The sequence below is a fragment of the Desmodus rotundus genome, chromosome 7, assembly GCF_022682495.2.
Source record: "Desmodus rotundus isolate HL8 chromosome 7, HLdesRot8A.1, whole genome shotgun sequence".
NCBI classification, from domain to species: Eukaryota; Metazoa; Chordata; class Mammalia; order Chiroptera; family Phyllostomidae; genus Desmodus; species Desmodus rotundus.
Window position 1 is genome coordinate 96689963 of NC_071393.1, and position 12458 is coordinate 96702420.

General features: G+C 57.0%; 1 protein-coding gene across 4 annotated transcripts in view; it reads left to right on the forward strand.

Annotated features, from left to right (window-relative positions):
* MAP2K5 (mitogen-activated protein kinase kinase 5) overlaps positions 1-2652 on the forward strand; it is a 250757-nt gene extending 248105 nt beyond the window's left edge. For all 4 annotated transcript variants that reach the window (XM_045201537.3, XM_053928535.2, XM_024567558.4 and 1 more), the window contains one exon: positions 2211-2652. In XM_045201537.3, the coding sequence (XP_045057472.1) occupies positions 2211-2315 (105 nt within the window). In that variant the 3' untranslated portion in view covers positions 2316-2652. The remainder of the gene's footprint in view (positions 1-2210) is intronic.
* The last annotated feature ends 9806 nt before the right edge of the window (positions 2653-12458 follow it).

A 12458-nucleotide genomic window follows, 5' to 3' on the forward strand; every position in this document is an offset into this window, starting at 1 on the left:
GGGTGTCCTGCACTGTTCTGCCATGCCCGCGCTGCTTTCCTCCGGCAGCTGTCTCTACCCCAGCTCCCTGCACACCGGCTTCTCGGTATGTTCCATATGTGGTGGTCCATGCTGCCAGCAGCCCCCAAATTCACATGTTACCACCGGGGTGCCTCCCCTCTATGTCTGTCTGCCCCTTTCTGTGATTCCCCCCTCACTTCTCCCAAACCAGTCAACAGTAGCTAGGGACAGAACCTCTTATCCAGGCCACTCCCTGGCAAGGTGGGGTGAAGCATCAGGGATACGCAGGAGATGGGAGTCACCTCCCAGCCAAGGAGGGCAGGAAAGGGACAGAGTCTCCCCCAGAGCCAAGGATGCTCACCCTCTCCTCCTCCCTCCCTCGCCTCCCAGGGCACTTGGGCAAAGTGCTTCCCTGCAGTGCGGCCATCAGCCTTCCCAACTGGAGGAATGCCTCCACTCCCCTCCCGCAGTTCCGCTCTGCTTGCTCCCGAACAGATGATAGCAGAGATGGAACATATGGGCCCCAAAGTCACCGGGCATTCTGGGAAAGTGACACCGCTACCCTGGGCTTGGCGGGAGGGGCCCCTCGGCTCCTGAGCACAGCTTCTCCCTTTGTTCTTCACAAGGGCACAAGGTCACCTCTCCTGAGCCTCCTGAAAAGGAAATGCACACACTGACTTCAGGAAGAACTCCCTCTGCCTAGGCAGCACTGTAGGAAGGCAGGTGGAGGCTGGACATATATGGCATGGAGGGGGGGCTTCTGCCTCCTATGGGTCACCCACCCAACCTGGTCTCTGCCTCCCCTTCCCAGCAGCGGTCTGAACCAGGCCCCTGCTCCCTTGGGGTCCTGCAGGTATGTTCAGAGCCCCCACAGAGTGACGTGGGCGGATCACAAGAGGCGCCCAGCTGGGCTCCAGGCCCAGCTCCCCCATGGCCTTGGTGAGGCCCTGCCTTGGGCTTGGTGCCCTCAGCTCTCTGCAAGCTGACTTTCCTCCCCCTGCACCTCCGACAGGCTCTGTGCGCCTCTGAGCTAGACCATGCAGGGTTGTCCAGAGACAGTTTTCCGTGCCCAAACTGGGAAAGCTGGTCAGCCCAGGGCGAGGAAGCCTGACATCTGGGCACCTCAGCCATCTGAGCCCTGGGCCCCCACCCCTCCCAGACATGCAGTGAGCTCTTTTGGAAGAAGCTCGGAGCTTCGAGCCTTTGGCCAGGGGCTGGCCAACCTCTGGGCCTGCAGCTCAAGACTGGCGTGGATTGGGAAAGCAGCCCTGAGGGCCCAGCTGGGAGCTCAGGAGGCAGGAAGAGACCCAAGAAGGGGACAGAAAGCAGATACGGAGCAGCGCAGCTGGAGCTGGAAGTCTCGAAGGGAGGGAAAGAGCTAGGGAATGAAAGGCACAGGGAGCCCGTGCTCTCCACTCACCACTGCAGCTTCCTGAGTCTCAGGCTTCCGCTCTCGGTCAGGGAGGAAGCTGCCAGGTGTTCATTCCTTAGCAGAGAAGCCTCTTGGTGAGAAGGAGGGAAGAGAATGCTTTTCTGATTTCTTTCCATCTTTGACCTGTGGCCAGCATGGCCCCGTGGCCATCCCTGCTCTTTTCTGCCTTCCCTGGGAACTCCCAGGGAGCCCTCAGATTGTGAGTGTAAACCTTGATTCTTCAGGGCAGCAGGGGAGGGCACTGGCTAAATATAACCTGGCTGGCCTGTGGGCTAACTAGGTTAGAGCCCAAGACGGCCCGTGGAGACAGTCCCGGCCCCTCCAAAATCCAGCCCCCAACTCCCCACCAGGAACCAGAGCGGATCTGCACACACCAGCACTTCCCTCCTCCCTCTGACACACCTGCCTTCCCTCCACTCTGAGGTCGTGACCTGCTCATAGAGGGTTAGACAGTGAGAGAAACTGGGAGGGATTAACACAGCCTCTGCAGAGTGACCTGTGGCCCCCAGGCAGCAACTGGCCTGGAACACCTGCAGCTCAGGAGCCAGGCCTTGGCCAGCCAACTGTTGGAGCAAGGCTGGGCCAAGGAAGGGCAGGCCAGTTGCAACATCAGGAGAGGGTAGCCAGGCCTTGGTCACCAGCTGTGCAGTGGGGCCGATTGCTCCCTCCGTGCCTCACAGGGCTGCTAGGGACAGGAAGCAAGACCCAGGCCGAGGCAAATACAATGAAGCACAAAGTCTGGGGACTGCCTTTCACAGCCTACTCCTCTTCTCCACAGGGCCACCCGTTCATCGTGCAGTTCAATGACGGAAACGCCACCGTGGTGTCCATGTGGGTGTGCAGGGCACTGGAGGAGAGGCGGGGCCAGCAGGGGCCCCCCTGAGGCCTCAGAGGGGTGCTGAAAGCCAGGACTGGTCGCCAAGGGGAAAGCCCGCCTGTCACGCCACCCCCTTCCGTTTGCTGTCTGCAGCAGAAGAGCTTTGCTGGGCCCAAGCCTCCTTGCTCTGACCCTCGGCTGTGCTGGCAGATGCCCTGGCCAGGAGGAGCTCTCGCCTCTCCAGTCAGGAGGAACTGATTGTGGGGAGGGTCGAGGGTTTGGAGGCATCGAGAACAGAGGCTTCCTTTGCCGCTGCCCCTCTTCCTTCTTGCTAACAGTTTTTTGTAAAAGGTCAGGTGCTGTCAGCATCGCTGATGGGAATAAAAGTATTACTGCTTTGTGACTGCCTCCCCCATGAGGGATGTACTGTTCAGGGTGTCTGTCGCTCATCCAAGGCTGGAGGTGGGGCAGGGGCTCCCACATCAGCAGGGGTATGTGGCAGCACCAGCCCACTGACAAACCCAAAACCCAGGCGCGGCATCCTAGAGCAAAGTCCCTCGGCAAGGAGCCAGGGCTGGGCCCACGTTGCGTGCTCCCTGCAGGACTGGGGTCTGCCCCACACAAGAAGGCTGGCTGTCCCACCAGCAACAGAGGCTCCGACACAGTGATCTGACCACAAGGGGTGGGTGAGTGGGACCCAAAGCACAAGAGTTGGAAAAAGGCCCTGGGGCAGGGGGATAAGTTCTGAAAGGCCCTCTTCCACCTTCCACTCCCGTCCCCCAACACCCACCCCTCTCTACAGCAAGCTGCCCCCAACACCCTGCGAACCTCATTCATCTCGGGCCCTTCACAGCTATCCTCTCAGGTAATCTTCTCAACTGCCTGCCAGGTGAGTGTGGCTACCACCCCCACTTCACAGACGTGGAACGGAGGCTCAGCGAGGCTCAGGTTTCCGCTTGGAGGTCTGAGTGAGGCCCCAGCCTGTCCAGAAACCGCTGATGCCACACCCACCTTGAGAACCTCCTCTGCCGCCTTATCTCCGCCCTCCCGGGGCCCGAGGTATATACTGGGACTTGACCGTGACTCCTTTCTCTCTCACACCCCACATCTAGCCCACCTGGAAGTCCTGTTGTCTTCACCTTCAAAATGTATTAATTCCACCATTTCCCATCCTATCCAAGGCCCCATGCCTGGACCACTGATGGCCACAGCCTCCTACCAAGCCCTGCATCCCCTACCCCCTGCCTGCAGTCTAGTCTCCACACAGCTGCTGGAGGGAGCCAGTTCAAACAAGATGGATCATGTCCTTCCCAGTCGCAGAACCTCCAGGGGCTCCTCTTTCACTCAGAGGACAAGCCAAAGGCCCAAGACTGGCCTGTGTGCCGCTCCACAGTCGGCCCCACCATCTTGATCTCAACTCCCATCCCCTCCAGCTCACTCCACTGCAGCCACCTGGCCTCCTCACTGATCCTTGAACATCCAGGTGCACCCCTGTCAGGCCACAGAAGAGACAGCCGACTCCCCGGAGGTTCCTGCCCCTCCGTGGAGTAGGGCTTTTACTGGAAAGCCACTGCCCGGCCCCGGGACATTTGACAGGAGCCATGTGACTAGTCGATGGAATGAGAGCAGGTAGTAGGTTGCTTTCTGGCCAACAAGCTTAGATGCAGATGTGCCTTCTCCGCTACCAGCTTCTCCACTTCCTATTACATGAAAAACATGCCTGTGGCAGGAGTGGGGGAAGGCTGAGCCACGAATGGAAGGGGCCTGAGTCCCTGACCCACTACGTGGAGAACAGGCCAGCCAGGGAACGCCGGCGCTGGCTGGTGCGGGTGCTGGCCCCACACCACTTTGTCGGGGTGCCAGCATTGACATGGCCTTTGTCCTTGCAGCAGGAACACACTTCCCCCACGCACCCACCCACCCGTCTCCCTTCTGCACCCCTGAGATCTCTGTTCAAATAGCACCTCGGTGAGTCCTGCCCAGACCGGTGTGGCCCAGTGGGTTGGGCACCATCCCACAAACTGAAAAGTCACCTTCAATTCGATCAGGGCACCTGCCTGGGCAACAGGTTTGGTCCTGGTTCAGGCTGTGCAAGAGGCAACCAATTGATGTTTCTCTTGCATATCATTGCTTCTCTCCCTCTCTTCCCCTCTCTCTAAATGTAAATAAAATCTTTTAAAAATAAAAATAAAATGGCAACCCTCCCACAACTGTCCCTGGGACTCACGCTCCCCTCGCTGGCACCATTTCCTCCATTGCTGTTACCAAGTGACAAACCACTGATGTCGCAAGTCCTCCTACCTCCTGTCTCCTCACTTCCCCACCCCCATGTACGCTCCACAAGGGCGGAGATGCTGGCGTTTGCTTCACATGGTAACCCCAGCACCCAGAACAGCGGGCCTGGCCTCGCAGGAGCCCAATAACCGTTCGCCGGCTGAGTGGCCAGAGCGGCGGGGCTGTGGTTTCCAACACAGGCTCAGTCATTGCCCATGAGGGGCCCGCCCTAGGGGAGGCATCATTTTGTTTTCTCAGGCAGTCAGGGGTCGTCATCGTTTTAGCAACACTTTCCAAGGCGGCACAGGCCTCCTACTGCCCCGGGCCTCGGACCCTGTATCTGTCTCCTTACTGAGTGGTTCCGGGGGCTAGGGAGGTCACAGGGTTGGATGAGTTGCAGGGCGTGCCAGGCCCAGAGGGTCCCGGCCAGCCCGGAATGTGAGCCAGCCACCACGCAGACTTAATTCTGGCCCTCACTTTGAGAAGATGCGCCCAGCAGACCTGTCATCCCCGAACCCCAAGCCAGAGGTGGTGGGGAAAACGAGCAGGTCCCTGCCAGCACTGGGCTGAGGGCCTGCTATCAACTCCTTTAATCTTCACAGCCATCCTCGAGGGAGGTGATGTTGTCTGGCCCATTCTACAGATGCAGAAACTGAAGCACAGAGAAGCCAAGAGACTTGCCTAAGTCACTCACCAAGTAGCAAAGCACAGTTTGGCACTCATTACCCCACCCTTAACCACAGCTTCCGAAGCCAGCTCTCCAAGCACTACCTCTGTGCGTGTGAGCACACACACTCCCGTCCTCTAGCAGAGTTTGCATCTCCTGTGGGCAAAGATACAGCTTTGCGACGTCCAGACAGGGGCCCCTCTGATGGCCATGCGGAACACTGCTCCAGAGGGCCATCGAAGCCCTGGACCAGAGACTGATTTCCAGGCTGACCTCAGACGGCGTGTCTCCGCCTGAGCTGCAGCTGCCTCATCAGTGGATGCGGGGGCTCCTCCCAGCCCTGAGGCTCTGGAGCAAGAGCTCCTGCCCCTGGGGGCCACGGACCCTGTGAGCGACCTGTGAAAGTGACAGAGCCTTGCCCCAGAGTAACGTGCACCCAAAGTGCACACACACACAGAGTTCTGTTCACAACGGATTGTGGAGCCCCTGCTTTGGGGCAGCCCCCCAGAAGTCTACATTTCCCTCCGTGTGAAGATTTTGGAAGATGGGGAGGTGTGTCACCCCTCAGGGGTTCTGCAAAGATCCCTCTGGCTGGAAGGCGGGGCCCTCTTTGGCCTATTTAGGCTCAGTAATCCCTCCAGCCACCCTTGGCAGCCCTGAGGCCAAGCTGTTGGTGCCTTCAAGGGTCAGGGGAGGGCCGAGACCTGGAACACAGACAGGAGTGAGCACTTCCCTCTGCCCAGAACACCACACCACCCATCATCCTCACTCTCGCCATGCAGCCGGCTCCCACACCTCCCTTCAGGACTCTCTCCAATAGCATTTCCTCTTGAAAGTTTCTTTATTCCCCCTCTGGGTACAGGACTGGTGCATGGAAGGCACACCAAGGGGTGGAAGAGCTGGTGGGATGGAAGGAGGGGCCCTCAGGCGCAGCTCCCCTGCCCCAGGGCAGCCCCATCCTGTTCTTGCTCCAACTCCCCACCACCCCATGTGCCTTCTGACCAGAGCCTCCTGGGGGCCGGACCCCCATGGAAGGAGCCTCAGGCCTCTCAGACCTGCAGGGGAGCCTGGAGGGGACCATTTCTGGGACAGGAGCGTCCGTCCTCACAGGCCCCCAGGTCACATTGAGAAGCAGGTGCCACCCTGGTTTGGAGGATGGAGGCCCCTCAGCCCACTGTCCCTTCCTGGATCTGTCCCTTGGTTTTCTTACCTGGCAAATAGTTCCCAGAATCCAGGACTTTGGAGACCCTCTAAAAAGGCAATGGGGACCGAGGGAGGGCAGGTGCAGCCCTTGTCTCCCAGGTGTTGTTAGTCCTTGTGGCCCAGAACAGTGACCAAGAGCCCCGACCTGAGGCTCAGCCCAGTTGGGGTTGGTGAGGCCTAAAAGGTGAATTGGGCACCTTAACCTGGCTGAGTGGGGGAAGCTGCCAGTGTCCTGCTGGAGGCCAAGGCCCTGACACCTTGGGCTCACGCTGAACAGACCCGCAACTTTCTGGGAAGGCATGTGCCTCCAGACCTCTGCGCACTCAGGGCTGAAGGCCAGAGAATGTGCTCAGCATGAGGCCCCAGGGTGGGACTAGGCATGCCCCTCTACCACACGGGTTGGGAATGGACAGCTAGTTGGGGGAGCCCGGAGAGGCTGCCACGCTGCCTCAAAGACATCTCCATCCCTGCTGACTGCTGCCCAGGTTCCCCGCTGGAGTGCCATCCATTAGCTAAGTCTGGGCCCTATCAGGATGGAGCCTCTATTCCCACTGTGGAGCGAGGCTGGGGAGGGAGAGAGCATGGCCCGGGATGGGGCAGGGGGGCAGTCCCGGGCAAGCCTTCGCAAGGGCAAGAAGGGAGGCCACGCTGATGCCTCACAGTTGCGCAGGCTGCCAGCAGTGTCCTGCAGCCACACTGCAGCCAGGTGGACGCCCAAGACTGTACCTGACCAACTCCCAACTTCCACATCCAGGGGTCAGGGTGTTTCCACTTCAAGCAGCCAGAAAAAGCTCCATCCAAGGGCCGGAGAGACCAGCACTGGCTCCCAAGGCTACGTGGGGAAGGGAGTGGGTATGGCGATGTAGGGAGGAGTTAGTGGGGCACCCCAGGCAGGTGGAGGAAGTCCGTGGCTCAGGAGGAGCCCGGAGCCTGGACCCCTGTGGGCACTGGCCACTAGCAGTGGACGAGGGGACCAACAGGGAAGCGGGAGGAGGTCAGCCAGCCCTTCCGGGCTAGGCTGTTTCTATGCCACTCTCTGGCTTTGTCATGACTCCTTTCTGGTGGGCAGCAGGTGTGTCCCTGATCCACCAGAGACCTTCATAAACTAGGGTGCAGGCAGAGGGGTGCGGCTGGCAGTGGGTGGGAACCCTCAGTGGAAGGCCAGGTGGAGTCCCCAGAGACAGCGGGAACTGGCACAGCCACCGAGATGGATTATAATGTGGTGCGAGTTTGGGGGTTGTTGGGGGCAGGGAGCAGCAGAGCCCGGGCCTTGTAATGACAAATTTTCTGCTGAACAACTACAAATATTCACTGTGACTTTGGACAGAGTCTGAAAAAGACTTCGTTTCCTCCCTTGGCGGTATCATTTGTCTTGTTTTGAAGCCGGGAGATTGCAGGCACGAACTTATAGACTAAAGTTTGTCTTAATTGCTGCGGTGTCACCACCTCTCTGGCAGATAACAGCACTATGAACGAGTCGATGGGGCTGAGCCCTCCAGGTCCTTCTTCTAAAGTGAGACAAATTTCCCCCCTTCAAGCCCAACAGTCCATTGGCAGCTCTGTCATTTATTTATCTCCCTAACAGTTTGCATTAACTTGCAAGGGATAAAAAGTCTCCCGCCTGCAGACTTAGTTAAAAAGATCCAGTCGGGGAAGTCAGGCTGGGCTGTGGGTCCTTCCTAAGAATTTGCTTTTTGTTCCCCCCCTTCTTTGAGGGGGGTCCTGGGGGTCACAGAACAGCAGTGCGGGCACTTTGCACCGGGAAAGGCAGCGAGAGCAGTAGGGTGGGTTCACAGAGCCCCCGCATCCAGATCGCTGGGGTTCTGAGAAGGAAAACAAATACTACTTATTGTCTTGCGACATCGCCCACCCTGGGCATGGTGAACTGTCCTCACCCTTGCCTCATTTGGTCCTCCCAGCCCCATGCAAAAGGGGTACACAGTTACCCCACCTCTGTCCCCAACTCCACGTCCCTATCACAGAGGGTGATGCTCTGCTCCCTGAATGAGCCAAGCCCTCTCTGCCTCTGAGCCACTGCACAGGCTGTTCCCTGCGCCCAGCGCACCCTTCCCTACCATCCCACTGTCTCCTGCCCAACTCCTACTCATCCTCCAAGGCTCAGCTGAAATGCAGTTCCTCTAGGGAGGTCTTTTCAGCACCCCACCTGGCCCCCTGTGGGCCCCAGGGTCCCCCATCACTGCCCCACCTCCCTGTATTGGCCTTCTCTGTTTTCTTACACCATCTGTCCGTCTGTTTATATCATTCCAGTGAGAGCCCCAGGAGGGCAGGAGCTGGGTCAGAGCCTGGCATTTGGCAGATGCTCCTGAGAAATAGCAGTTAAATAAATGGAGGGGGGAGGGCGGGGCTTCAGAGAACTCGTGACTGGCCTCCACCCTCCCTAATGACTGCTGCAAAGATGGGGTGTGTCCTCTTTAATTTCCTCTCTACTGTTTTGCATTTTTCTAATGTGACACAATGAACATGTATCATTTTTATAATAAAAATATATTTTTTTAATATTTTAAATCTCTTAGTCAGCTGGCCGTAGGAGAGGCGGCATCCAGTGCGAGTCTCTGCCACCCACCCCGAGCGCCTCTCCCCCACCCCACAGTGCCTGGGGTCCCTTTCAGGCAGCCCTGTGGGGAAGGCGGTGGAATGCAGGGAGGAAAGGCCTGCACCGGGAGTCACACAGCCTGGCCCGAGTCCTCACCCCCCACTGACTCATCACTGTGTGACCCTGGACAGGATGCCCAACCTCTCTGGGTCTCATTTCCTCATGGGTGAAATGGGGCAATGGCAGTGTCCTCCTCCTGGGTGTCGGTGTCATTACGAAACATCCTTGCTGGTGACCGTGACGCGCACAAAACACCTCCAAAGGACTGGTTTCCTTCCCTGTGCCCCCGCCAGGCACCCCCGCCCCCTACGCACAGACCCACGCGCTGCCACTCCTCAGTCCATGTGACTCCCACTTTTTCATCTGCCTCTCACCCTCCAGGTCTGGAGAAAAGGACAAAAGATGAGGACATGAGGAGTGTCACCTCCAGCCAGGGCCTGGCACGTGTGTTCTGGGCTCTAATGGCAGTGCCTGCAGGTGACCACACCGGTCCCCACCAGTGGACCCTCAGCCCCCACCCAGGGCTGCCTTGGCTTCCCTGGGGGGCCTGCGCAACTCAGTGCAATAGCTCCAGGCTCAGGCAGTGACTCAGCGGGCCGACGAAGCGGGCAGAAGTACCCTCCCGCCAACCCCAGCACACGGATGCTCTCACCGTGAGCCATCCGTCAAGTTCCCCACACGCACTCCATCTCCCAGCAGCCTCTTCTGTTAGAGGCATCTGCAGAGGGTAGAACATGACCGCCCCTGCCCCCGCCCCCGGCCCCGCCCGAGAGGTCCACATCCTGATAACTAGACACTGTGAATATACCCGTATTATATGGCAAAGGGGGATTAACGTCGCAGATGGAACTAAGGTTGCTAATAGCTGACCTTAAAATAAGATTATCCTGAATCATCCAGGTGGGCTCAATGTAACCACGAGAGTCCTTGAAAGTGGTAGGGGGAGGCAGGAGAGCAGCAGCAGAGTCAGAGAGAGATCTGAGGATGCTCCCCTGCTGCCTGCGAAGATGGAGAAAGGAACCAAGGCCAAGGAATGCAGGCTGCCCCCCGGAGCTGGAGAAGCGAGGAGACAATTCTCCCTGGGCCTCCAGGAGGAATGCAGTTACAGCGCCTTGACTTTAGCCCAGTGACCCCCACTGCCAACTTCTGACCTCCACAATTGTGAAATAATAAATGTGTGCTGTTTTAAAATGCCACAGTAGCCCTGGCTGGTGTGGCTCAGTGGATTGAGTGCCGGCCTGCAGACCAAAAGGTTGTCGGTTCAATTCCCAGTCAAGGCACAAGCCTGGGTTGCAGGCCAGATCCCAGTTGGAGGTGTGAGACAGGGAGCCAATGGCTGTACCTCTCACGTCAAGTTTCTCTCCCTCTCTGTCTCCCTCTTTTCCCCTCTAAAAATAAATAAAAACCTTGAAAGAAAGAAAGAAAGACCATAGTAATTTGTTATAGCAGCAATAACAAAATAAAAGACTGTTTCCTCTCCACCTCCAGCCCACTGTACCAAATGCTTTGGAACAAATGCTTCCATGTGTCCATCCCTTTGCAGCTTACAAAGCCCATGTTCCAGGCCCCCATCCTCAACTTTCCTACGAACCAGCCTGCCCACGCTGACACACACTCTCCCAGCCCATGCACCCAGCACCACAATCTCTATTCTTCAAGAGTAGGGCTCCCTCTGGCCTCCAGCTCCACTCCCCTCCCCATTCCATCTCCAGGGTTCAGCCTCCCTGAGCCCCAGAGGCTGGGCCCTTAGAGCTCCTCATCAGTCCTGGGCACCAGGTAGAGTGGGCGATGCCCCCAGGGCCTCTCTGAATTATCTGCAGGGCCCAGCACAAGCACTGGAAACAATATTTATTCAACAGAACTTCTTCAACCCCTCCAGCATGCCGGCAGCTGGGGACACAGCAGCAACTGAGGCAAGCTAGTCCCTGTGCACTGGAGCGGACACTCCAGCATGCGAGACAGACAAGAAGGAAGCCGGTAATTTCAAGTGGGGACAATCGCCATGAAGGATAAATAAAGCAGGTGAAAGGGTGGGGAGGGATGGGGTTGGGGGTGGGGAGGCAGCAGTGGTGTTGGAAGGAAGGTCACTTTCCTATTTCCATTGATACCAGCTCAGGGAACTTGAGCCCCTACTGTGTGCCGGGCACTGGGCAGGGCCCCCGGCATCTCTCATCTTGGTTAGTTCTCCCAACAGTCCTATGATGCCAGTGTGTCAATTCTATGGTTTAGGAAGCTAAGGATCTGCCCTGGCTGGTGTGGCTCAGTGGATTGAGTGCCGGCCTGCAAACCAAAGGAAGCTAAGGATCAGCGAGTTGAAGTGATTCCCCAAAAGCAACACATCTAGTAAGTTGTTGCCTAAGATTCAAACCCAGACCTGTCTGAAGTAAAGGCTATTTCCTCAGCAACAGCTGCCTTCATGTAAGATGCAGGCCGTGTTCTCCTAGGACTCTCACCCCTGTAAGAGAGACAGAACACCCACGGTCGCTCCATCCCAGGCTGGTGTGGGGACAGAGGCACGTGCCACAGTGCGCTGTACATCAGAAGGTGGAAGACAGAGTGAATTGTCAATGGGGAGGGGGAAATGGGGGAAGTCTCAACCGTTTTTGCTGGCGACTAACTGCTTCCTGAATGCTGAGCAGTTACAGTGAACTTCCATTTGCACCTTCAGAGGATGGAGGCCAGGTGGCCCCTCTCTGAGGAGACCTGATGCAGAAAGGAGGGTAGCCATTTCTACAGATCAGAGAAGATAGGAAGGTGCGGAGACAAAGTAGTAGAGAGAGTGATCTTTTCAACAAACAGTGCTGAGACAATCGGATATCCCTGAGCAAAAGACTGGCTTTGGATCCTCACCTCCCATCATACACAAAAATTAATTCAAAATGGATCATAGCACTTCTGTTCAAGATGGCGGCACAGGTAAATACGGCTCGCCTCCTCGCACCACAGCAAAATTACAGCTAAACTATAGGACACCCATTGCTCAGAACTGTCAGAAATCGAGTTGAACAGACGTCTGGCAACTACAGAATTAAAGAAACTACATCCATCCAGACTGGGAGGAGGGGCACAGACACGGAACAGGTTGGTCCCACATCCATGTGGTGTGGATGAAAATTCAAGAGGGATATCTCATATGTAAGGAGCCCCAGCCCCACAACCCAGGGTTCCAGTGCCAGAAAGATAAGTCCCCATAACTTCTTGCTGCAAAAACCAACAGAGACTGAGTCGGTAGAAGAAACTTCTGGAGTCCCAAAAAGTTCCCTTTAAAGAACCCACACACAGACTTATTCAGACTCACTCCCTCTGAGCTCCAGCACGAGGGTAGCAACTTGAAAGGCACCACAGAGAGAAAGTGAAGTGTCTGTCATCAAGGTGAGAGCTGGGGTCTCTAAAGATAAATAAAAAAACTTAAAAAAAAAACAAAAACGGATCATAGGCATAAATGTAAGCT